This window comes from Betta splendens, chromosome 7 (assembly GCF_900634795.4).
Source record: "Betta splendens chromosome 7, fBetSpl5.4, whole genome shotgun sequence".
In the NCBI taxonomy this organism is placed as follows: Eukaryota; Metazoa; Chordata; class Actinopteri; order Anabantiformes; family Osphronemidae; genus Betta; species Betta splendens.
In genome coordinates this window covers 7536884-7561837 of record NC_040887.2, presented here as the reverse complement: position 1 = coordinate 7561837, position 24954 = coordinate 7536884, and the positions used below count along the sequence as shown (strand labels likewise).

Here is a 24954-nt window from a genome sequence, read left to right as displayed (position 1 = left end):
CATAAGTTACAAATGTGAGTGATGAATGTCAGACTTCATTTTGTTTCCTACAGACTGCAGGTATGAGACCAGGGAACGTGTTAGAAAGAAGTACAATCAATCAGATTTGATAGAAAACACAATGCTGATATAGAGTTTTAATGCAAAAAAGTCTAGTTTTGTTGTTTTGTTGATAACAAATAAAAAAATGCTAACTCAAAAATGTATATTATCAAGGAAAACCAGACTGTTATACAGAAAAACACGGTCATCTTTACTGGAAATGTATGCAATTCATTTTAATGGGGTGGGGGCTCCAATCTAATCCCGCCCTCTGTTAACCCACCCGTTAAAAAACAACCCCAGATCTGTCCTGCACCTCACAGCTCTCGGGTGGAGGTGAAGTATGATCATGTCTGGCGCTTTGCTTCTGGTTTTAGGTTGTCTGGTGCTGCAGTCAGCTGATGGGAAGCTGGATTACATTTCTAAGGGACAGGGGATGCAGTTGCAGGGTGACATTAGCATCGCTGGACTTTTTCCACTCCACTACACAGATGGCTTCACTTCAAACCTGCCTGCACTGGTCCCATGTGATGTGTGAGTTTGACGGTTTTAGTGGACAGTAAAGGTTCAGTTCCACAGATTGTAAAAGTAGTTTAAAGACTCAGGAAAAATCTGCCTTCCTGTATTAAATTGCGTCAAAACATTTACTTTTTTAGAGGGAGTCCCAACAAACACGGCTTTCACTTGATGCAAGCCATGAGATTCACTGTGGAAGAAATCAACAACGGCACCGGGCCGCTGTCTCTCTTACCAGGGGTGAAGCTGGGCTACCAAATGTACGACGTGTGCTCCGCACCGGCCAGCGTCCTGGCCACTCTGGACCTGCTGGTGCCACTGTCCCCCTATGCCCCCGTGGCAGAAGGCAACGCACAGGCAAACAACAGCCAAGCAGCCGTGGCTGTGATTGGACCAGACAGCAGCACCAACACCTTCACTCCCGCGTCCTTCCTTGGGGCTTACCTCATGCCAGAAGTACGAATCACTGCCCTCAGAACTACATGTACGCACCACAGACCCATTCCTCACTTCTTCTCTGCTTCATTGCAGATCTCCTATGAGGCATCAAGTCAATTACTGACCAACAGGTTCCTCTATCCGTCCTTCTTCAGAACAATTCCCAGTGACAAGAACCAGGTGGCGGCGATAATCCAGCTGCTGGTCCATTTCCAGTGGACTTGGGTCGCTCTGTTGGGCAGTGACAACGACTACGGCCTGGGCGGCATGCAGAGCCTGTCCCAGCAAGCCTCAGAGCACGGCATCTGCATCGCCTACCAGGGAATCATCCCCCCGCTGAAGGACAGCACCGTCGGCACCATGAGGAGCATGGTGGACGGCATCCTGAAGACCAAGGTCAACGCCATCGTCGTGTTCTCGAGCAAGTCCAAGCTCAGCGCCTTCTTCCCGTTCGTCATCGAGAGGAACGTGACGCATAAAGTGTGGATCGGTACGGAGGACTGGTCGGCAGCCACGCTCATATCAGGGATTCCTGGGATCCACACCATCGGCACGGTGATCGGCATCGCCCTCAAGCATTCATCCATTTCTGGGTTCGAGGTGTTCGAGAGGCGGTTGGTCGCGGCCGCGCTGCAGCAGAGCGGCGCTCAGAGCGGGTCCGGCTCCACCGGCCAGAACGTCTGCCTGCAGAGCACGGACCTGCACGGCCTCGCCAGGCAGAACGTCTCGCTGGACGGGTACGACACGACCTCTGCGTTTAACGTGTACAAGGCGGTGTATGCCGTGGCGCACGCCCTGCACCGAGCCCTGGGGTGTGACTCTGTGGCCTGCCAGAAAAACACTGTGTACCCATGGGAGGTGAGCACGTTCAGGCCTTAAGACAAAGAAGAAAATCCATGAAAGACAGTTATTGGCGCTGATCTTCTGCTTCCTCTTTTCGCTCCGTTGCAGCTTCTCTCAGACCTCAAGCAGGTGGACTTTTCCATAGGGAACGAGTCTGTTTACTTTGACAGTAATGGTGACCCACCCACAGGTTATGACATCGTTTCCTGGGTCTGGAGCGGGACGGATTGGTCTCTCAAGCTGGTTGGCACCTTTAGTCCAGATCCCGTTACGCTCACAATTGCTGATAATAAAATCCAGTGGCACGACGTGAGAAATTTAAAACCTGTAAGATCAGTTTCGACTTCTTTTTTTCACAAATAGCATTTTACTTGTGCTTTCATGTTATTCATTTAAAAAGCACCAATACTTTTTGAGTAACCAGCTGCTTCCTCTGCGTCTTATTTTTCCATCTTGCTGAAATGGCTTGACTGTAGGTACCGGAGTCCATCTGCTCTCCACCCTGCTCAGCCGGCTACAAGAAGGTTCTGAGAGGGCAGCACATATGCTGCTTCGACTGCTTTATTTGTCCCGCTGACACGTTTGTCACTCCAAAAGGTAAATTCAAAAGTTCAGGGAAGAGGTCCAACCTTTTAGCAAGTAATTCAGCTGTAATATGTACAGTATAAGATTCACACCCTCGTCTTCATCGGGTGAGGTCTTGTCATTCTGTGTTCTGTCAGTTATAAGAAGAACTAAGTATTTGAATTAAAGTCATGTGACAGATTCTAATTGTTTCTGTCGCGTCCAGCTGCTGTGCGTGAGGTTGACCAGCAGGGGGCGCAGAACGCTCACTCTAAGTCACAGTGGGTGGTGCAGTGTATATTATTAACGGGTGGTTCCAGTGTTTTATACAGAATAAAACATATAGTTTATCATCATCTTCAGAAATCAAACCCGCTTCTCCTCCTCAGACCCCACCACATGCCAGAGGTGTGTGCCTGAGCAGTGGGCTCCTCCAGGCTCTTCGCGGTGTCTGGACCGGACCGTGCTGCTGCTCGCCTGGGACGACCCCCTGGCCATCGCGCTGCTCGTCTTCCTCGCCGCCTGCCTCCTCGCGACCTCTGGCTGTGCGACGGTCCTCCTGCTCAACCTGAACACGCCCGTGGCCAAGTCCGCCGGCGGCCGCACCTGCCTCCTGATGCTGGCAGCGCTGAGCGTCGCCGCCATGAGCTCTTTGTGCTATTTTGGCAGGCCGTCTCCCCTGGCCTGCCTCCTCAAGTACCCTCTATTCATCTTCTCCTTCACTGTGTGTCTGGCCTGCATCACCGTGCGCGCCCTCCAGGTCGTCTGCATTTTCAAATTTGCATCCAAGCTGCCGCCGGCCTACGACAAGTGGGCCAAGAACCGCGGGCCGGAGTTCACCATCCTCCTGGCGTCGCTCACCATCTTGCTCATATCTGTGGTCCGCGTGTCCCTCAACCCCCCCCGCCCGTCCCGGGATCTTACCTTCTACCAGGAGAGCATAGTCCTGGAGTGCAGCAACACGCTCTCGCCTGGCGCAGGCGTGGAGCTGGCGTATGTGGCACTGCTCAGTGTCCTCTGCTTCTGTTTCAGCTACATGGGAAAAGACCTGCCGGCCAACTACAACGAGGCCAAGTGCGTCACCTTCAGCCTCATGGTCTACATGATCTCCTGGATGAGCTTCTTCACGCTCTACCTCGTCAGCAGGAGCCCTTTCGTCATGGCCGCCAACGTGTTCGCCATCCTCTTCAGTGTCCTCGCCTTCCTCGCCGGCTACTTCCTGCCCAAAGTCTACATTATTGTGCTGAAGCCACAATTGAACACAACTGCTCATTTCCAGAACTGTATTCAAATGTATACTATGAGTAAACAATGAGGCCTGTAATAAGTTTGTGGGACAAAAAGTAGTGAAGAGCAGTAATAAACAATGTTCAGTTTGATGTGTGTGTGATGTCTTAGTCATAAAATAAAATAAATTAAATAAAAAGTTTATCTGTGATTTGTGTATAATTATTTCTTAGCATAGAGAGGAAGCAGATTAAAGTGAAGCAGTAATTGGATGAGTGGGTTCTGAACGATGTCCTGCAACCAGTGGGCACAGAGCTAAACATTCTCAGTAAAGCGAGACTTTGCTTTGTGCAGTTTGTTACCGACACTTGACAAAGCCAGGATCATATTTCCAGAGATTCAGCAAGCGGCAGCTGGTGGCAGAGGACAGTGTCGGCTCAGCAGTGTGGCGCATGTGTGGAAAATAAATCCTCCAGCGGCCTTGTGTCCGCGGAGACACCCACACACACACTGGCTGCTCTTGGCTGTTGTTGGAGAGTAGAGATGAAAAGGCTTTTGTGATTGGGGGTGGGTCGGTGCTATTGACCAGTAGACGTGTGAGTAGAGTCCGAGCTTAACTTTCCCACAGTCCCTCTGTCCACTCACAGCTTAATACCCCCAGTCAGCAGTCGAAGTGTGCCACGGGCGAACAATGGCCCGTAGTACTGTAGTAATGCATTAATACAGTCTGACCCCCGACGAGATGCAAGCTAAACGTTTGTAATTGAACTGTTAGCCTTTACTTGTTAGCTGTCAACAAACTCAAACAAACCACTTGAGTATGATATTGACTTTTATACATGGGTGAGATTTTGTCAAACGAATCGATCGCAGTGAAACGTAATGGGAGGTCAAAGGTCGTAGGGCCACAGATGTGGATTGCTCTGCTGCAGCATTTAATGAGCGTATTAGGTCAGCGTCAGTCTAATTGCTCCCCGGGTGCACATCAGGTGCTGCCTGCTCAGCTGGGGCGCCAGATAAGCGGCGGGCTCTGATAAGACAGTGACAGCGCGTCAGTCTCACGCTGGGGTCCGTGTGGGGAGGGGCCGTATCGCTGCCGCTCAGCCGGCGATTGCTTCACCTCTGTGTTATTGATGAGTGGCAGGTTGTTATAATGGCTTTGTCACGCCGATGAGTCACAAATAAAGGGGAAGCACGGAGTTTAAGGGGTCACGCTGAAGACGCGGCTCACTCTACCTGCACAGGCACGGCTCCCATTCCAGCAGACACCCCTCCATCCACCACCGGGGGCTCCCTGAGGACAGCCTCAGTGAGTCCCACCGTGGTTGTGGGGTTATGTGAGATTTACTCAGATGTATCTACTCTCTATAGGAGCGGAGGCAACGGCTCCACGAGTCCAGAAGAACCAGCAGCTCGTCTCCGGTCGCTGTCACACGCAGCTCCCACGTGGAGGCCTTGGTAGAGAATCTGTCACACTAACAATCAGCTGGCGACCTGAGAGGATCTGGTGTCTCTAGTAGATATGTAACAGATATTCTACAGAGATTGGTCACTACACACGTGAAACGCCGCTGCTTCTTGTTTGACTCATTTCCTTAAATGAAGACACAATGAAACAATGTGCATCTTGTGTTGAATGACAGATGTCACTTTTTGAATATTGTGTAGATGTTATGTGTTATGAGAAACAACATGTAGACATCAATAAAATCCTCTCACACATAGTATTTATCTACTGACTCTACTTTTTATCATTTTTAACTAGAAAAGATTTAATATAGATGGTTGATTTCAGGCAGGTGAAACATAACGGGAACAAACGGTAGCTGGGAACAGGTAGAGTCTGGAGCAGGAAAGACAGGTAGACACAGATCAGGAGCTCAGGACACTGTCTGACAAACTGAGCTAATGAGGAGTTCTATAGTGAGATAGAAACAGGTAAAGGTACTAGGGGAGACAGACAGACAGACAGACAGACAGACAGACAGACAGACAGACAGACAGGTGGGGGGGGGTTACTCTAGGGACACCTGTTGGCTAAGTGGAGGAATGGCAAGAAACCTGCAGGAAACTAAAGCAGTGGTTGAGAGGATATAAATAAATACAGGACAAAACGGTTCTATATAATTCAGTCAGGTTTTCTAAGATATACAATTTAAAATTATTAGTTATACTGAATTATAAAAAAGTCCCAACAGTGTTAAGAAGGGAAGAAAATTTTGCTGCTGGTTTGTTCATAAAAAACCCTGAAATCTGATAAAATGATTGTAAATTTTTATTAATTGTCATTGAAATGTTAGAAATTAGTTGTAAGAGCTTACTGGTGATGGCTGAACAGCAATAAACAACAAACAGCTTCAAGATTAATATGCAACCTCATTTCACATTCACTCATCCACATCCATCATATATTGGCATAGATAATTCAAACATGGGAGAAATATTCTCAACAGCAGCTGTCAGTAAATCACAGTATGACGATACATATATATATATATATATATATATATACTGTTACATCAAGGAGACTACACTTCAACTCCACTGGAGTAAACAGCTTAAAACAAAAAGGAAAACGCATGACAGAAGTGAGTCAAACCCAAACCAAGACATCGTTCAGGTGAGTGAGACTTTTCACTTTTACTACTTGTCCATCAATATGATGAGACGGTAAAGGAGCCCACTGTGAATGAGCAGGCTGGAAGTATCTTCCTACGTAGTGAGGGGGAGCGGCCCCCCTCAGGTCTCACAGTGTCTGTGGTGGAGTCTCTACCACGGCCTCCACACAGCGGGACCCCTGCTGCTGCTGCTGCTGCTGCTGCTGCCGCCGCCGCCGCCTCTCTGCTCCCGCTGGAGCTGCGGCCCCTGCGGCCGCGCTCCCTCCGCACCCGAGCCGCTGGACAGGAAGTGCAGCGAGTCCCTCCAGCAGTGGGAGTAGCCCTGCCTGTAGTCGCCGTGGCCCAGGCCCGGCTGCAGCTGCTGCCTCAGGAAGCTCACCGTCATCTCCAGGATGTCGGCCTTCTCCAGCTTGGAGTTGGGCTCCTGCTTGTGGAACTCCTTCTCCAGGATGATCTTCAGCTGCTCGATGCAGCTGTTGATGCGGTCCCTGCGCATCTTCTCCACAACGGGCTTTCTGAGCTGCGGAAGAGGACACAGATGAGTGCGCTGTCCGGTGAACAGTAAAAGCATAAATGCACGATTCACAAAAAATAACCCGGGACTTACTTTGATGTCTTTGTCAGAGATCCTGATGTGATGAACGGACGAGTAGCTGGTGGAACAAGGAGCCATGTCTGTGCAGGTGGAGTCTGCAGCTTCTTCAGGAGGACAGTGTTGAGCTCTGCTGTCTCTGGAGGAGCTGCTCCTCTTTTTATACAGCATCATTAGCATAACAAAGGCCTGTGGCTCAGGCAGGGCTGGGGTTCCCACACTCTGACCAGTGGGACCCCCAGCACAACAATGTGAGGACACGTCAATAACTCACTGTGCAGCAGCGCAGACAGGTCTCCCAAGATAAGCAACAGGTAATTAACGCTTTATCACGTCCACATCTGTGACTGACAGATTCACACAAATGCATTAGATTGTGGGATGCACAGAACGTCTTCAAAGAGGAGAGACAGGATAAAGGAACAAACGCCCCACAGCCATAAAACAGTATAAAGTGGAGGTGCTGGTGTTCTCTGCAATGACTGAAGGCAAACATTTGGACACGGTTTTGAAAAAAAAAATGTAAAAACAAAATGTCATCATTAAAAAAATAAACAGTGAAATGCTTCATGTATCATCTTATCTAAAATGCGTTTATGATTAAACATGTGAGACTGGGAAAAGAACAACAACCGACGTCCGACCAGACGCGTTCTGCTCCACCTGTTGCTGTGACGCGGCGCTTTGAACGTGACGGCTCCCGCTGGGGGCGACGTGCGAAGGCGCCGCCGCTAACGACCCCGATCAAAGGTCTGCGCCGCGATGCGGGTGTGAAAAACGACACGCGGCCACGTTCCTGGTGGCGCGAGCGGACGCCCGCGTGCTACGCTGTCACATTTGAGCTTTTGAATGGGGCTGAAACACTGTTGTCGGACTTGTCCCGAGGCCCTGGAGGCGCCTCTATGCGTGAGCTGCGGGCCTCTGTCACTCACCGGGCCCAGATGTGCAGCTGGAGCTGTGGGCACTGTGACTGGTCCCCAGTCCCCGTCTCCCAGTTTCCCACCAGTCACCCAACATCAGGGGGAGCTCCGCCGGGAATGTTAATTGATCTTTTGTCGCGGGACAAACAGAAACTCTGTGGCTCGGTCCATCTGGGAAAAATATAAAAATAAATATAATAAATATAAAAAAATAATGTGTGTAGTTGTAAAATGTGAGATTTTGTACTAATAATGTGACAAAATTAAATACAAAACAGTGTTAATTTCATAATGTGCATGTGAATAAAGATGGAAGTGAAGTGTGTGTGTGTGTGTGTGTGTGTGTGTGTGTGTGTGTGTGTGTGTGTGTGTGTGTGTGTGTGTGTGTGCATGCATGCGTGCGTGCACGCGCTCTGCGGCCGCTGGACGTCTTTGTCCACGGGTGTGCGTGGGGACGAGTTTCCCTCCCGCCTGAGAACTGGATTCCTGTCATAAAGTCCGGGCCGTCGCTCAGACCCGCGGCCACGCGGAGCGGCTTCCCGTCAGCCATCTCTCTGTGAGTGTGGTATCTCTCGTTTCCCACACTCGGGGCCCATTCACCGGCCCAGAGAGGGGAACAATGGAAGTGTGTCTTGTTACACATCACATTAGCCACGGTGTTTGATCTCCTGTCGGAGGGGGAGGGCACGCTGCTGCAGCCAGACCATCTGTCCCGGCCAAGCAGAGCCTGAGAAAGTCCCAGGCAGCCGCATCCGCCGCAACCACGGGCGCACAACCAGTTGTGAAAGACTTTTGTGGCACTTGAGACATAATTCAAGCACTAGACAGTAGGTTACGGACGCCAAGACAGAAAGGGGGACGTGCACGAGTTTCTCTGTGCCCTTTTCCTCAACACCTGTGCACCAGCACAAAGTCTGAGAGAATGAATGAGTGACGCCTGTGGGAAAAAGTGAGCTGAGGAAGACGTAACCAGGAAAACTTCCACCATAAATATAATATGAAAGACATTAAATTGACACACACCCAGCTTGCAAACAAATATATGTTAATTAAATCAGTTTTATAGCTATTCATTATAATTATAAGAATTTAAATCATAGATGTAATAATTGTGAATATGTACTTATGCTCGTGGACACACTGTTGATGCTAAACTCTACTGAGTGCAGCTGTTTAGTCTCTAATGAGTCTAATCGTTTAACACAAGGTGAGATTCTACCTGCTCCTCTTCATTCAATCAGGAGATCAAAACTCAGTTCTATGCCTGTATAAGATTTATAAGTTCTGTGTTTTCTGAAAAAAATGTAAAAAAAGACCAAAACTGTTATGTTTGCTAAACTTCATGTGAAGTTTTCCATTTATTTTTGTTGTTTTTATATTTAAGGCAAACTCCTCAAGGAAGCAGTTGAACAGAGTCTTGTAGTAAAGACCGACATGAGCACGACAAGCCTTTATGAAAGGCGAACGTCAGCTGTGAACATCACAACAGGTACAGTTCAGCAACAACCCTTCAGACAAAAGCCAAAGGTCACGAAAAGTCACAGTAAAGTACAATCAGAACATGATTTACAGTAGATGTAGATCCACAGGATCCATTCATGGGATGTAGTTGAGTCATTATCACCAGGACGATGAAACTGATCAATAAGTGATACTCGGTATCAATAAGCAGTGGTTTAACGCATCAATAGAACAGTGTCTCAAACACTAATACAGTTTAACCCAATGTGAGTCTTATAAACAAACAAAATCTTCTTTTCCAATTGGAAAAATAAACAGAACCAAGAGTAGACCCTCTAAATTACACAGAGGATAATGTAAACACACACAGTGTAAGTATTCAGTAAAACCTGAATCATTTCAGTCCTTCCAAAGGAAACTAGGATTAATATTAACTCTCCTGTCGGCGCCAACGTGGACAGACTTCAGCATCTGTAGCTTTGTGTCCGTGACCTTCACGCACGTGGGTGTCGCCTCCATCTACCACGGCCTCCACAGAGCGCCCGTCTGCGCCGCGGCCTTGTCGCGGCGCGGGGGCGACCCGGGGGCCGCCGGGCCGGCGCCGCCGGGCGCCCGCGGGCCCTGGAAGTGGCCGAGCAGCCGCTCGTGGGCCTGGGTCCGGGCGCGGCCGTGCGACAGGAAGCCCACGGCCTCGCGCACGCAGCGCGCGTAGCCGTCGGCGGCCGCCGGCGGGCCGGCGGGCTGCTGCCGCCGCCGCCGCCGCTGCTGCCAGCTCCGCAGGTAGCACACGGCCATCTCCAGGATGTCGGCCTTCTCCTGCTTGGAGTCGGGCTGCTGCCGGAGGAACTCGGGGCCCAGGAGGGACTTGAGCTGCTCGATGCTGGCGTTGATGCGGTCCCTGCGCAGCTTCTCCACCATGGGCTTTCTGAGCTGCGGGAAAACGGGAAACAGGTCCGGTTTAGTTCACTGGCGCGTTCGCTTCTAACGCGAGAACGAGGAGTTGGGAGGCGTCACAGATGAGAGGTTTACCTTGTGAGCAGGAGTCAGGTGTTCCGTAGAGTAGCTGGCCTGTCCAATAACAGCGGGTGCCATCACCGTGAAGTCAGTGCTTCTTCCCAGTACGAAGAGCCAGTGGAGTCTGAGCTGCCTCCGCCGCTGCCCGGCCCAGTATTTATACACCCCAATCTCCATATGAATGTGTGGGTCTTGGGCTTGTTGGAGTTTCTCACAGTCTCCGGGCCAATGGGAGCGCTGGGAAGGGCTTTGAGGAACGCGGGGCTGCCACATGCTCAATGAAGTGTTTATAGCCGCGGGGACAATGAGCGTGTCTCTGGGGAGCAGGTGGAGGAATAGACCGCGAGAGAAAGAGCCCGGGGCGGAGGGTGGTGGGGGTGGAGGGGGTCGCTGGGAGAATGACCCAGTGCTTGTGTTGATATGGGAAAGTAGTGACCCCAGAGGGAAGCACGCCGCTGTCTCATGTCATCGCCACCGCCGCGTAATTGAGCACAAAGTGCCTCCACCGCCGGGCACACGTGGGCGCGACAAAGGGAAAGACCCGCGCGCAGCCGCCTCCACCGGCACTGACACGACGGGCTTCCCTGCAGGAGCCGCGCAACAGTGGAGCCAAAAGAATGTGTAAACACTTGGTGCAGGTTTGGCTCACACACTAATAGAATCTAACAAAGCCCCTAGGATTCAGAGCTATGACAAATGGACCTTGTTGCTAATTAATAATTATTGTGTTTTGATGACGGCAGGTGCCTTATCATCTTTTTTAGTAGTGCTCATAATTATAACTGTTGCTTTATTAGGTGCATTTTTGGTGTAACTGACTCCTTGAACAGACAAACAAACTTCCGATTGCTTGGAAAAAGTGAAAAACGAGGATCTGTCCACTTCCAGCTGGAAGTGAGTCCAAATGTCAACTGCTGTAAACGTCCTCCAGGCCTCCACGCTCCCAGCGCATGCTCACACATCCGGCAGCACACTCCTCCCCGGCCCCCGCGCACGCACAGCTGCCGCCGCTGGCCGCGTCTCGGTCGCACGCTCCCTTCCTGCCGGAGCGGAACGTGGGAGCCGCCGCGGCCCCAGGCTTCCCACACTTCAGTGTTAATGACACTGAAACAGGCTGCACAAAGGAAGTGTGCCCCGCCGGACAAAGGCGGAGTGACCAGCACCCCCCGCACACACACACACACACACACACACACACACACACACACACACACACACACACACACACACACACACAGGGCGTCCAGGCACACCATCTGGACCTACTCTATTGTCGGCCGCTCCAGCACAGGAGACGCTCACCGTGAGAATTGGAGAGGCTGAAATAGAGACAGTAATGTGTCACAGAAAGGGAAAGTGAGCGTGTGTGTGTGTGTGTGTGTGTGGACGGTGGGAAACTTTGAGGATGGACTGGTTTCAGCGTTTATGAAAGATGTGGTCTTGCATTGAGTAACAGGTGATTGAAGTCAGAAGAGGCGCCTTTGGATCTGTCCTACTGAAACTTTTAGACAACTGTCTAAATCTGTTGATTTCACCACATTTCAGCCAACACACAGCCGCTCCTCCACATCATCAGACTCAGACAGATGTTTGTCCCCCGCGTTCTCACCGCATTCCCACGTGAAGCGACGACATCTCCCTCGTCGCGGACCGTCAGCGGAGCCGCGAGGGGCCGAGCGACGGCCCCTCCCACCCGTTTGTTTGGATCAGGGCCATTGTAGCCCATGAATCCAACTGATTCATTCCCATCCCATTGTCGTAACTCTGCTTTGCGATTGGCCAACTTGCGTGAGAACCAGCGTGGCATCAGGTCGATGCTGGGTGCGAGTATATAAAGGATGGAGGGCAACGTCATAACCCTCACGGAGCTGGACAGCGTCTGACAGCGTCTGACTGCATACGCACCATGAGGGATCAACGCACAACGTGAGTTTACTGACTGGAGCTCAATGTTACTCATTTGGGTCATTCTGGGTCTAAGTTTTTAGATATTTAGTTATGATAAAAACATATGTTTGGCCTTTCCAGCATTAACCGCTCCCCCCTCTGCCCTCAGCATGTGCAGGCTGATGACCCTGGAGCGCCAGGGCACAGACGGAGCGGCGAGGCTCAGGTCGGCGCTGGAGGCTCAGCTTAACAACGGCGTGTCCCGCGCGGACGTGTGGGACAAGACGCTCTCCTTCTTCGCAGTAAAGAAGGCCCTGATTTTCCATAATGGCTACAACAAAAGGTCAAGGGACGCGATGAGGCTGTTTGCCTCGCCGGCTGAAGACGTGGCCCCGCTGTGCTGAAGGGGGTTAACGTCCATCACCCATGACCCTGTACACTGTGAACCTACTGGTCCTTGAATGGGCCTTAAATGTGCATTCGTTGCCTTAAGTTTGAGTTCTCCTTGAAACTGGTCACTTAAAGACCACGTTGCCAAGGTTTTGTTCAAAGCTTGTATTCCCTTGTATAAAAGGGGACATTTCTATGCTAATGCATACTTTAATTTGTTGTTAAAACATTGTAATGTAATTTTCAATTGTGTTGAAAATGCCAATGTTCATGCGTATTAAGTGCCTTCATGTGCATGAGGAAGTAAATATGACTTTTATTGGTCGTGAGAGCAGTGGTTATTTTCTTACACCAGTTTATTCCAACTCTATTGTGCTAAGTTATTATATAAAATATAATAAATTATTATACATATTGGATTTTGATCACTCAAATTCAGCAGGAAATCCTCACCCGTTAGCATCTGAATACTGCCCCCTAGTGGCGTCAATACAGACATCATCTTGAACTCATGAACCTTCTTAACCTGAACAGCTCTTTAGTAGCTGTAATCTTATGAATGTCATGCGGCTGAAATTGTATCCTTGTAAATTTTGTTACATTTGAAGCCTAGAAACTAAAGTTTAGGCTGACGTAATCGTTGTCTTGAAATGACACGAACGATGCCAGTGATTTTAGGGGAAACCAAAGTCAAATAATAGTGTGTTTAAGGATATATGTGGGTCTGTTTTATTATTCATTTAGACAGGTCAAATATTTCACTGCAACAGATGGAATCTTTTATAAGTCCAGAGTTCACTTTGTCACCAAGGCATAGCTTTATGGAAAAAAATAAAACAAACTTTTATTCATCATTCTTTTACAGATTTTGCTTCTAAGGTTGATAAAATAAACCTTTCACTTACACACTGAATCAAAAACCTGTTGTCTGTCCAACACTCAAATTCCAGTTAGAACCTACATGAAGACCAAACAGCAAAATCCCAGAAGAAAATGACAGACTAGTTTTTAACCAGGCAACGCTGAAACCTTCTGCCATTTTTAAAAGCCGTGGCCAAAAAACAAACTTGAACTGAACAAACAAAAACAGGTAAAGATAAAATCAAATGCCACTCGCAACTCGCAATACATGCTGGGTCAAATCCCAAAAACACTTGAGTTACCTTAACGTTGCACCCAGTCCTAGAAGGGGAGGGGGGCTGAAAAGCCACAAAATATATGCACCCTAAAACAGAATCCTTAGTTATTCCCACTAACCACACATTATTTTTGATCAATGACCAATTCTCTCAGCCTGACATTCTGTAACAATCAAAAAAACTGAAGCTTGGTTTGTTTGCAGTAACAGTCATAAACCAGTAAATACACAAAATCTCATTTAAAACATTAGCAGAGCCCTCTTCTGTCTTTAACTCGGAAAAAAAGTGTCACGCCCTCAGAACTGTACAATTGTGGTTGGGAAAACACAAGGCATTCTGTTTTAGTGTGTCCCCTGCCCTTCACCAGCATTGTGTTTGTGTTAAAAGTTAGAGATGTTGCCAAAAGTGGATTTTTCAGACTACACATAGAATTTGCTTAAAGTTAATTCGAAGATGTCATATGGGGTAAGAAGGTGAGTGGTAAACGTGTATACGCTGCAGGCGTCTGTGTCAAAAGAACATTTCTTTCTTTTTTTTTTTTTTTTTTTTAGTGGGTTTGTCATTGTTTGCAGGGGCTGTTACGTGTTGGAGAGGCGTGGGTTTGATTTGGCCATCAGGGCAAAGAGTTCAACAAATCCTGCAGGAAGAGATCAGGGTCTGTGATTTCAGAGAGGAGACCTGGAAAACAAACAAAACAAAAAAGGTGTCATTACTGGACAGTTTTGTCCAAAAGTAAAATGGCAGATTTCCATCCTGTATTTTGTGAAACTGGAGGTGACAACCGAAAAGGCAAAAAAACTCCAAAACACACACCCACAAATAACAGATTTCTAATCTTCAATTTGTGTCTAAAAGGAACAGGTAAAGCAACTAAATTTTGATACTGTACTTCAAGACTGTGCTATGCTGTTGTAAGATGCAATTGTCACTGTGTGATAAGCATTAAAGGCTTTCTTATTCTTAAGAGCACCGGGATATTGTTTAAAAACTGAATAAGACAGGTGGATACGATACTGACCTACAACATCAAAGAACTCTGACAAAGACTCGGCAGGCATGAGTTCATCCTGGAAGGCCCTGAGCACTCGCTCTGAGGCCTCGTAGATGGGCATGTCATTGTGCCGGACATATTCTGCCAGCGAGAAGGACCAGCCCCCCTCTGTGTTGCTGGTGGGTACTTTCTGTAAGTTAAAAGAAAAAAAAAAAAGACAGTTAGTGATGACGTCTTCCATAATAGTCTCAATAGTTTCAACACCTATAAAGGGTTTTATTAGCCTCAACCTTCAGTCCTTTAAGCCTGTTCATATACTGTGTTTTACTTGTTTTCAAATGCACTATAATTGGGATCTAGCATTCTTCTACAATCTCTTTTCACGACTGCAAAGTGTAAGATAAGTAAATTGTACATTTACCCTGAACATGTCATAGACCAGATCCACCAGGCCCCAAAAGAGAAGAGGCGAACGATAGACTGCATATTCCTTTGGTGCTTTGTCTGTGAGTCTAATAACAGAAGCAAATAGGATGAAAACAATGATTGTTAGGAGATGAAATTTATTCTTACATGAACATTACATCCTTCCAACTTGATGACATCTGAGAGCATTTAACTAATAACTAGTAGCAAAGCTGCTTCAATATTCCTACATCAGTTGTAAAACCAAAGTGAGAATAACTAAGAGTTTGTTCTCATACTTGTTGGTGGTGCCTGCAGAGATCTTGCGGACATGTGCGGTGGCCAGGAGCCTTCGTAGGAAGTAAATACGTGAACTTCTCCAGCGCTCAGGTGGCATGACGTGCATGGCCAAAATGGTGTAATAGTGCGGTCCTTCCACATCGTACGAGCTCTCCACCCACTTCTCACACGGCTGCTCCTGAAAACTCTGCAGGTTCTTCTCCTCCCGGGACGTAGCCCTTGTACTGACAGTGACAGAGAGGACGGCGGGTAAAACATAAGACACACAATTCAATTGAGTGATTTAAAACACCACGTCTCGTCACTGCATACAAATCTGGGAGTTGGTTCATGTACTGACTCAACTCAAATGATTCTGATTTTAAAAGCAAAAGTTACACACGTGTTGAGGACGTAGAGCACAGTGTGGATAATGTATGGAATGAGGTGGATGTTGCTCTCTCGGCCTCCTCCTCCTGTGTCCACACTGAATGACTGTTCAGTAGCAAAGCGCAGGAAAAGCAGTTTGGTGTCGTGGATGTTCAGTTGGTATGTGGGCTCCCGCTGTCCTGTACACTCCTGCAGATATGTGTTGTGCCTGTACAACAGGGGGAGAAATGCAGCTGTGAATGTGCCCCCCAAAGTTTTCTTTCCTGTCCTTAAGTGCAGATGAATGATTTTACCTTGCTAAGCATGTAGCAAAGGCCGATTCTGGCACATGTGGCCCCCACACAGGAAGCAGACCGTTGCACCTGGTGTTGGCGTTTTGGAGAGCAGCACTATCCCATTCTTCCCGCCCACGTGCTAGCCTACCCCAGGAAAGGCAAAAACAAAAATGTTACAAAGAAAAATGACTAAGTACTATCTTATTAGCAGGTAGATGGTTGTGCTTGCCCATACCTGACGGCTGCCAGATGGCAGTCATAGTGGACTATGTTAAAGTGCGACACAGTGCTGTAGCCCTGCTGCTTACGAGGCTTGTTTTCAAATTCCTCCAGGGACACACGCTTTGTGAAGGTGTATATACCCAGGACTTTGGTTGGCTAAGATGAAAAAGACATAAGTCAAACTTTGAACTTCAATATTTTAAGTCAGACCTTCAAAGCAGTGTATGACTCATAATCCTGGACGGGTAGTTGTACCTGGAATTTGTAACCTTCCCTACAGATACAGCAGGTCAAGCCCGGCTCCTCTATCAGCTCCTCCATTTGCTTCAACAGTGAAGTTTTTGTCACCACTTGACCCTTTTCATTGGTCTGAAAGGCAAACAGACAAAGCACACACAAAACAGAAAAATTAACAATGAGCTTTGTTAGTAGCATTAAACAAATATGTTCATATTTCAACAACGCAGGAAGACAAGTAAAATGAAAGAATACCGTCATGCCAAGCGTTCCCAGGGCCTTCTGCCTCATAGCCATAGCCATCCGCTTCTTCTCAGCTCTAGTCTCCCTGCGGGCGGCTTCAATCTTCAGGTTGACATCACTATGCTCCCGCAGAGCCTCCAGGAGGTTCTCTGCCAGCGTGCCGATACCTTCGTCACTGGATACCTGCTCCAGCTTGTGCAAGTTTGTTATTGAATCTGTGCCAATCAGCACCTAGATGGAAAACAAAAAGATGTACAATCCTGTAAACTAATGTTGAGGATGAGTTTCAATGCAGGCAAAGCTTCACAGACTGAAGGTTTGCACCGTGCGTTGAAAGGACTGAGATTATTTTCCAGACTATATATTACAAGTGTACCATTATTACATGTTCTGTACCTGTGTGGGGGGATGCTGCATAGCCAAACCACGGAGCAATCGGAGGATGTAGGGTAGAGCGGGTCTGGAGAGGAACTTCTTCCACACGTCAGCATCCAGACTAAAGTGAGGTTTCGAAAAGATACAATTGTTTAGGCAATTAGAAAATCACATGCATAACCATATCAAAGTTTTTATAGATGCCATAATTAAATCTAAGCGAGACCTACTTTTTGGCATTGGGGATATGTTTCTTCATGTAGTCCAGTGCACTCTGTGTGATTCCTTTTTGAAGGATAAGGTCCTTCAGCTGATGGCCATTGCTGTTGTTTTTGATTCCAGCAGCAATTTTACAGAAGCAATCCAAGAACACTTTGTCATCTGCACTATGCTCCTCGTCATACCTTTGAAAACATAGTAGGCTTTCAGTTCTCTCTGATAAGTAGACTGGGCTTGTCATCTTGCAGTGCCATGTTTTTTCAATCAGGGTTAGTGGTGTGAAAGCTAAGTGATGCCTACTTGTCAAAGCTGCAATATGGTTTAAAGCGTTCCACCAAGATCCTCATCTTCTCCAGTTCACCAAAGGACAAATATGGAATGATGCGCAGCAGACCCTGAAGCACGCTGGGGTTGGAGCGCACAAAAGGGGTGTTGATCTGGTCTAACAGCATCACCAGCTGATCTTTGTCTCCTGTCAGCAGCAGGTTACCCTGTAAAGTCAAACCAGTGCCAGTTTAATGACAACAAAAACACTGCGGGAGGCTAAACCTGTGTTTTTTCCTCAACTGATTAAATATGCTTTAAACTTTTACCTTGTCCTCTGAAATCTCTGCATTGGCTTCATCCAGAATGATTTCCATGATGCTAAGAACTTGTTCTGCAATGGAAGCGCCACCACTGTCCTTACTCTCCTGTTCTGCCACTAAAGCCTGAAAGGAAAGACCCCAACACTGAGTCATGCACAACACTTAATAATATATATAAATGACAGTTTCAATTTGTCCTGCTATGATCCTATGCTTCTGCTTGCATGGGGTTTCCTTCAGTATCTAACCCCTGCCTTTGTTTAAGCAGTGACTCACCAGGTTCAAAGTTCCCAACATGACATTTAGCGTATTCATTTCTGGTTTGACCAGTTGCTGCCTGTTGATCTTCACCTTCACACAGTAACTGAACAACTTCAGTAAAACCTGAGAGAAACATACATATTGTTTAGTTCTCCTGTGTAGAAAATAAAATCTGACATTTGAAGAAGCAGCAGCTTCAAGGATGAAAAATGCCATCTTACAGTGAGCAGGTGTCGTCCTTGTTTAAAATCTTTGATTCCTGACAGTCTGTTGAGCATGCACTCGAGTCCTCTGCACTGCGCCATCACCCCTGCCATCTTGTACACCTCCTCATCATCCTCCTCCTCATCTGTAAGGCAAAAAACATTATTTTAAACAAAAATGTATTGATCAGAAGAAGCCATCAGTTCAGAATGTAATGCCAAAGTAGTGTTAATGGGAGATATGCACTTTTTTACATTTAAAAACACAAAACCTTTTGAATCTAACCTGTGGTTGAGTCCAGTGATTCTATGAACTCTTCTGTGGCATCTCCCAGCAGACCTCTCATTCGATAGATGATTCTCATTGGCTCACCCTTAAAAGAACAAAGCCAGCAGGGTCCATGACTACAGTAAAGTGCTATGTTACACTGCTATATTTAATAAAAACCTGAATATTTCTTGTTTTGAAAGCAACATTAATTTAGCAACACATTGATTAGAGCTTTTACCTCATTTGTAGGGCACCACACCTTCTTGTAGACCTCTGCCACTGACAGATCCAAGCTAATGATTTTGTTGTTTACTAGAAGCTGAAGAGAATACAATGACACCAAAAGCATTTCAATGCTCCAACTTTTAATAACAAACAAAAAGTAGAGGACTTTTGGTACCTAGCATTAGAATCAAAACAATGTACCATGAATTTATGTACTGTAGTAGTAAAAAGTAGTGTTGCTTTACCTCCATCCCGCTGTCGTCTTCAAGGAGTGCCACCAGGTCACAGTCTTGGCAGATCTTGTTCTTGATGTCCCTCATGAGCGGACCAATCCCAGGCTCGTTACTGCTGTAGGGGTTTCCTGGCATGCGGCCCTGCAGGAAGTCCTCCTGCTGGGGATCCTTCTCCAGGGTCACAAAGAACTCCGTCACCTCATTCTCCTCCTAAATAGAGGACAGTTGAATATACAGATGAAATCCACATGTACACTAAACATTAGGGGAACACTAGGATTTTTAAATCAGAAATACAGCAGGATCAAGATAACTTACAGGATAAATGATGCTGCAAAGTCTCTCAAAAATGAACACAGGTGTCCTGTAGTCATCCAAGTTGTACCGTTTTGCAGTCTCTATGCACACTGCCATGAAAGCTTTGGTTTCAGACTCAGTACCTATGAATACATAATGTACAGTTACACCAAAAATGCTACAAAGAGTAGAGTCTGATGTCCATTGAAAATGCATTAGTGCACACCTGTGGTCATGTCCTCAAGCATCTCAAGCAGCATATCCTGAGTCTCATCAATGAGCTTGGTTCGTTGCACCACCAGTTTCCTCAAACACAGATAGCCATTCAGGACTGTGCCGACCAACCTACTTTTGAAATGACGCTTAATGGACTCCACCTCAACAAAAGAGGAGAGCAATCCTGCAGAGAAACCAAACACATGCGTCAGATTTACAGGTTTTAGTCATAGTCTAATAAAAAGGAGCACAGAAAACAACATACCAGTCAAACTCTTGAGGGCGTAGCCTTGTTGCAAGTCTGTGCTCAGAGTAGCTTCCTCCAGAGCCAGAAGATTGGCTATTTCCTAAATAGGTTGAGTTTTATAAAGCAATATTGAAACATTAACACTGCTAACTTTTTTATTTAAGATATCAAGCATAAAAAAAATTCCAATAAGAGATCAACTTTTATATGATCTTGACAGCCTTACCTTAGTAATCAGGTTACCAATGTAGGGTAAGACTCCCCGTGCAGCCAGGTAAACCTTCCAGTGTGTTGGCTTGATCAGCTTCTGATACAGACCCAGGTACTCGACTGCACACTCTCCAGCCACACTCAACTCATCCAGATAACTGAAACACAAATACACAGATTTAGGTACATTATCTGGAAACCGAGTCCTTAAACATATCAAGTCTTTTTGACATCTTGAAATTCTTAACACAAATTGTTATCATTGAAGCAGTTCTAACAAATTTTCTGTTTTATTGTATACACATTACATTGTTGTGTTGGCAGGTTCATTTGAAGTTCATACCTGGTTAGCAGATCCAGGACCTGTTGCTTGCGGCTCGGGATGGTGGTAAGAGCCTCCACAATAGTGCAAGCAGCCTGTCTGGCTGCCTGAGTAGCAGGTGTAAAAAGGACCTAAAACATGTACAATTTTAATCAGTAATGCTCATAATTTTTGTGAAACAATTTTGCAAATACTCGTTCATTCATAGTTTTACTAATTTTACCTGTCTCAGCCAGTTGTTGTGGCTCAGCTTGAGCAAGCGAGGGAAAAGGCCTTCACCTTTCCTGGACCTCATGAACTGCTTCCACTTCCATACATATTTCTCGAGCAGATACTGCTTCCGCAACTCAACCTTACCCTGAGGCTTAGCGACAGACTCCTGGCCTGTAGGCATTAAAAAAGAAGACAATAATGACTATGATTTATTTCGTCATCATCTTGTTTTACCATCTTTAGTCAGTGCTGTACTGTGTTTTGTTAATACACAGAACTTACATCTTGCTGGAAGACATTTCTTCCAGGCCTCATAAGATGCTTTAGGATCCTTCCTAAGCCAGAGTTGGGCCTGGGCATGGATTTCATTGCTGTAGGGCCTGACTGTGGTCAAAGACTCAATAGCAGCATCCTTTATAATAAGAAAAGTAAAACACACAGTTTTGTAAATATAAAATCTATGATACATGTCTAATGTCAAAAAGTTTCCTTTTATTTAACATTGTTGAAAACAATGTTTCCTGAAGCTATGACGGAGCAATGGCTTTTTTGTGTATTTACCTTGTTCTTTTTACTAGTGGGAGCAGGGGGCTTAATTAGCTTTTGCAGGATTCTCAGGCACATGAGAGTGATGTTCTCCACCACTACAGGTGTCTTTATGTTCACCGACATTAGGAACAGACTGAGAGCTTAATGAGGAATACAAACAATACAATATTTTAAAACTCAAGTATTTTCTGATAGGTAATCATGACATTACAGCAAGGCTGGAATAGGCTAAAACATGGAACAGTAAACTCTAAAGACGAAATAGTTCTGGCTCACCACAACGTAGCCGTAACTCCCAGCATCCACCCTCTTTAGAAATGGAGTCAGTCAGCAGCAACATCTCATACTGCAGATTACTAACCTATTGAGAAAAACATAAAATATTGTGAAAGCCTAAATACTCTTCTGATCTTGTCTAATAATGCATTTTGTGTTAATTGCAGTGGGCTCTAGCTCTTAACTTTATTCCTTTTGTTTCTATAAATAAAACATACCAGATCTGGATTTGCCCAGTGACCTTTGAGAGCAGCAGACACTTTGGCAATGATGAGGTCATTCATCTGCTGAGTAGCTTCTGGGTGATCTCTGAAGCAAGAAAACAGATGGAACAATTACAAAGCTTTGTGGAAAGGAATTCAATGCCAATCTGTCAGGTTCTTCTCAACTCTGACGCTCAAATACAACAGAACCTAGATACCTAGTTAGGAGACAGACGAGCTGGCGCACTTCCTCCCTCATGGCTGCTGTACCTCGGCGCAGGTTATATTCGAACAGCTCCCGTATGAGACCCTGAAGAACTAGGATCTGCCGGAGTGCTGGATTAGTAGCTAGTGCACGGAGCAAAGTAATGCAGTGACCTGTGACAGCGGAGGCACAGCCATAGCACTTGTTTGAGGATGTGTGACCACAGCCCAACACAGACAGGGCCCGGTATTGACTGGCAGTAAAGGTGGGTTGGCTGCTGTTGCTTCGAGATGATTTTGTGGCAGCTTCTCTCTGCTGTAGATCATATTCCAAAAGCTCTTTGCGAGATGCAAGCACTTTCTGTAAACAAAACCCATGATCAGTAACATGTAAAAGGAGAAAATGACGATGCTATCAGATGCTAGTCAAGTCTTTTTTGTCTCTAACCTGAATAATTTTGGACAGTTCATCAAATGATGTCTTGCAGTCTCCGCTGTACTCCTGTGCAAGCTGCTGAATATACCTGTTCACGTTAGCAGAGGATGTGCCAAGTCCTGCACCAGCTCCAGTGTCATCCTAAGGACACAAGAAAAAAACAAATCAGAATGTTATATGTTGGCATATAACTGACAGATTGGTAGTATGCAGGGGCCATGTTTCTTATCCAACATTAGTGGACAACGAGTGTGGAAAAAAAACTGTACTGTTCATGACTGACCTGTGGTTTCTCTGGTGCTGCCTCATTGACTTTAGACAGCAGGCTCTCTAGCTGAGGTCGGTGTCCCATCAGCTGATGGTAGACTCGGTCAGCTTTGTCCAGAAGGGTATTGATGTTGGTCACAGCCTACAAACAAAAAGAAGTAAATCATCAGGTAGCAAGACAGACATTCAAATGTATTAAAGGAAAACTACCATCTTCTTTCTTTAGCCAAACCTTTTGGATATTGACATGCATCCTCAACGTCTTTCTAAAATTTGACTGTTTACCTTTTTCCTGTCTTCCTCATTCTCAATGGGGTCCACAGCACAGCATGGTTTGGCATATAACATGAAGTCAAATCGAGCGTACTTGCAGAAACCGCAGGCATTGCACAGGAAGGGGTCTTTTTCGTCATAGTTTATGGACCTAATTGGAAACAACCAACAAATTAGATTACAAATTAGATGTAATTCACTGTAACCCATTACATTTTTAGAACTGCACTGGAAATCTGCCACACACCTGCATTTGTGGCACTGGTAGACGTTCTCTCCACAGTTGCCACATACTCCCGGGTTGGCAGGGACAGAGGCACTACAGCGTGGACACTGCAGAGTTTCAGTGGAGGCCTGGTAATTCTCATAGAAATCAGAGAACTCAATCATCAGGTTGGATGCGACAATGGGCAAGGGAAGGTCGATCTTCACTTCCGTTTGTCCAGGTGTCAACTGAACTTTCTTGGCCTTGTGCCAACGAGCAGGTCTGAAAATTCACAGAGAAATCCATTATTTGCAAGTGGGTGCAGTTGCTAAAACTAGTGAAAGAAGCATGCTTGGAGAAAAGACCCGTGTCCATTTGTGGAAACATACTTGTTCTTTAGCTCCACTATGGCCTGCACAGTGCGGTTGTTGTAGTACAGATTTATGGTGCGGACCATTTTTGTGCGTTTGAGGTCACCGATCTTCACTGTGACTTTGCTGATAGTGTGGCTGCCAATGAGCTTGACGACTTGTTGTGTGGTGGTGTAGCGTGTGTCCACTTTGATAGATGACAGTTTAATGTTCTGTGGAACAAATGGAAGACACAACAGATTGAGTGTGTTTATACAGATTAACTAAGAATGGATGACTCGAGACTACCACTACTGCGTGTTCAAATTGCAGACTCAATCTGAAAAACCAGGAGATAGCATTTTAGTTATATATTTATCTAATGGATAAGTCTGTAATATAACATACCGAGAAGGGAACCTCTGGATTGTTGCACACCAGGCAGGGGTCACTCTCCAGATAAAAGCCATCAAACTCTACTAGCCCTGACAAAGTGCTGCAGTAAAGTACACAAACAATTAGAGGTTTGTCAAAATGCTGTCCACATCAACAGGTTGTATGTTCATCCACTACTTATAAGTGTATTCTTCTTGTTATACTTTAATGTTTTTGCAAACATACTTGTAGATGTTGGAGTTAGGGTGATTTGTCAGGATATGGTTTTGTGCCCTCAGAATTTCAACAGCTTTCTGGGAATACTCTTTTAGCTGAACAAGACAAGAAAAAAATTGATCATAATTAATCACATTTTTTCTATTTTATAAAAAACAAAAAAGCAGTCATAGATCTCAAGATGACATACCTTTTTCTCAGTCTGTGGGGTTTTGAGTGAGAAATAGCCAAGCAGGTCGACAAATTGTGCAGCTTTGCGGCCATATGCAGGGAGCTCAGGCCAGATGGCCCATGTCAGTTCCAGCAGAAGCTCCTGCTGGGATTTATTTGAGTTCCTAGAAAACGATTTTGATGTGAGACTCCAGTTCACTTGTTTACACTCTCAGTCCTGTAATAAACCATACTGTACCTGTAGATATGAAGGGCCAAGCAGTGAGCTTGCCAGCGAACAGAAGATGAGTTTGACTCCAGAAGGAAGCAACGCAAGAACTGGATGAGGGTCTCCTTGTCTGCAAACTTGTTAAGCTGACTGACCAGTGCCATGCATAGCTGATCCTCCTGGCTGCCAACACCATCTCCTGCAATCAGAAGACACAATTAATTCACTAGCATCTAACTATCCACTTCTGATGTCAAAATGTGTACTCATGTTCATGAGGTTGCATGAGCATGTTCTAGCCTAGTGTGTGCAGCACGGTGGATTGTTTGATAAAGTCTGGGGCATTTTATTACCCTCTTTGTCCTTCTCCTTGTCCTCTTTTTTGCTCTTTTTACTTGAGGATTTGCTCTGAGATGATTGAGATGCTCCTGCCTGTCCAGCACTACTGGAGCCTCCTCCTGAGAACGCTGAAGAGGAATTGGAAGAGCTAGCCAGCACCTTACTGCCACACAGGGCACAGGAGAGTAGCTGCAGTAGTACTGGGGAAACACCCTCATCCACAAGGAAGCTGACTTGAAGCAAGAAGTACAACACAGCTGGACAGGAAGGAAAACAACAAGAAATATTT

General features: G+C 46.3%; 4 protein-coding genes across 10 annotated transcripts in view; 1 reads left to right on the top strand and 3 right to left on the bottom strand.

Annotated features, from left to right (window-relative positions):
* Nucleotides 1–391: 391 nt before the first annotated feature.
* Nucleotides 392–3777, top strand: LOC114858918 (taste receptor type 1 member 1). The gene is made up of 6 exons (XM_029156633.3): nt 392–576; nt 699–1014; nt 1090–1854; nt 1948–2166; nt 2316–2436; nt 2793–3777. The coding sequence occupies exons 1-6, from the start codon at nt 392–394 to the stop codon at nt 3716–3718; spliced, it is 2532 nt and encodes an 843-aa protein (XP_029012466.1). The 3' UTR covers nt 3719–3777.
* Nucleotides 3778–5919: 2142 nt separating this feature from the next.
* Nucleotides 5920–8087, bottom strand: her12 (hairy-related 12). Its single transcript, XM_029156531.3, has 2 exons — nt 6856–8087; nt 5920–6768 (listed from the first exon to the last, which is right to left on the bottom strand). Exons 1-2 carry the CDS (start codon nt 7018–7020, stop codon nt 6400–6402), a joined length of 534 nt encoding a protein of 177 aa, XP_029012364.1. The 5' UTR covers nt 7021–8087; the 3' UTR covers nt 5920–6399.
* Nucleotides 8088–9084: 997 nt separating this feature from the next.
* Nucleotides 9085–10427, bottom strand: LOC114858843 (transcription factor HES-5-like). Its single transcript, XM_029156492.3, has 2 exons — nt 10251–10427; nt 9085–10151 (listed from the first exon to the last, which is right to left on the bottom strand). The coding sequence occupies exons 1-2, from the start codon at nt 10410–10412 to the stop codon at nt 9741–9743; spliced, it is 573 nt and encodes a 190-aa protein (XP_029012325.1). The 5' UTR covers nt 10413–10427; the 3' UTR covers nt 9085–9740.
* Nucleotides 10428–14172: 3745 nt separating this feature from the next.
* Nucleotides 14173–24954, bottom strand: part of ubr4 (ubiquitin protein ligase E3 component n-recognin 4) — a 34922-nt gene continuing 24140 nt past the window's right edge. For all 7 annotated transcript variants that reach the window (XM_029155752.3, XM_029155754.3, XM_029155756.3 and 4 more), the window contains 39 exons: nt 24680–24922; nt 24357–24525; nt 24138–24282; nt 23957–24042; nt 23744–23831; nt 23375–23568; nt 23028–23267; nt 22793–22931; nt 22524–22649; nt 22253–22381; nt 21819–22165; nt 21616–21706; nt 21398–21482; nt 21134–21261; nt 20855–20984; nt 20583–20743; nt 20381–20490; nt 20054–20195; nt 19846–19927; nt 19591–19764; nt 19386–19507; nt 19080–19277; nt 18848–18928; nt 18625–18712; nt 18357–18484; nt 18151–18258; nt 17881–17997; nt 17588–17778; nt 17299–17472; nt 17090–17189; nt 16706–16924; nt 16469–16582; nt 16227–16369; nt 16010–16135; nt 15730–15924; nt 15347–15571; nt 15064–15154; nt 14670–14832; nt 14173–14329 (listed from right to left, as the gene is read on the bottom strand). In XM_029155752.3, coding sequence (XP_029011585.1) covers nt 14265–14329; nt 14670–14832; nt 15064–15154; nt 15347–15571; nt 15730–15924; nt 16010–16135; nt 16227–16369; nt 16469–16582; nt 16706–16924; nt 17090–17189; nt 17299–17472; nt 17588–17778; nt 17881–17997; nt 18151–18258; nt 18357–18484; nt 18625–18712; nt 18848–18928; nt 19080–19277; nt 19386–19507; nt 19591–19764; nt 19846–19927; nt 20054–20195; nt 20381–20490; nt 20583–20743; nt 20855–20984; nt 21134–21261; nt 21398–21482; nt 21616–21706; nt 21819–22165; nt 22253–22381; nt 22524–22649; nt 22793–22931; nt 23028–23267; nt 23375–23568; nt 23744–23831; nt 23957–24042; nt 24138–24282; nt 24357–24525; nt 24680–24922 — 5657 coding nt within the window. In that variant the 3' untranslated portion in view covers nt 14173–14264. The remainder of the gene's footprint in view (nt 14330–14669; nt 14833–15063; nt 15155–15346; nt 15572–15729; nt 15925–16009; nt 16136–16226; nt 16370–16468; nt 16583–16705; nt 16925–17089; nt 17190–17298; nt 17473–17587; nt 17779–17880; nt 17998–18150; nt 18259–18356; nt 18485–18624; nt 18713–18847; nt 18929–19079; nt 19278–19385; nt 19508–19590; nt 19765–19845; nt 19928–20053; nt 20196–20380; nt 20491–20582; nt 20744–20854; nt 20985–21133; nt 21262–21397; nt 21483–21615; nt 21707–21818; nt 22166–22252; nt 22382–22523; nt 22650–22792; nt 22932–23027; nt 23268–23374; nt 23569–23743; nt 23832–23956; nt 24043–24137; nt 24283–24356; nt 24526–24679; nt 24923–24954) is intronic.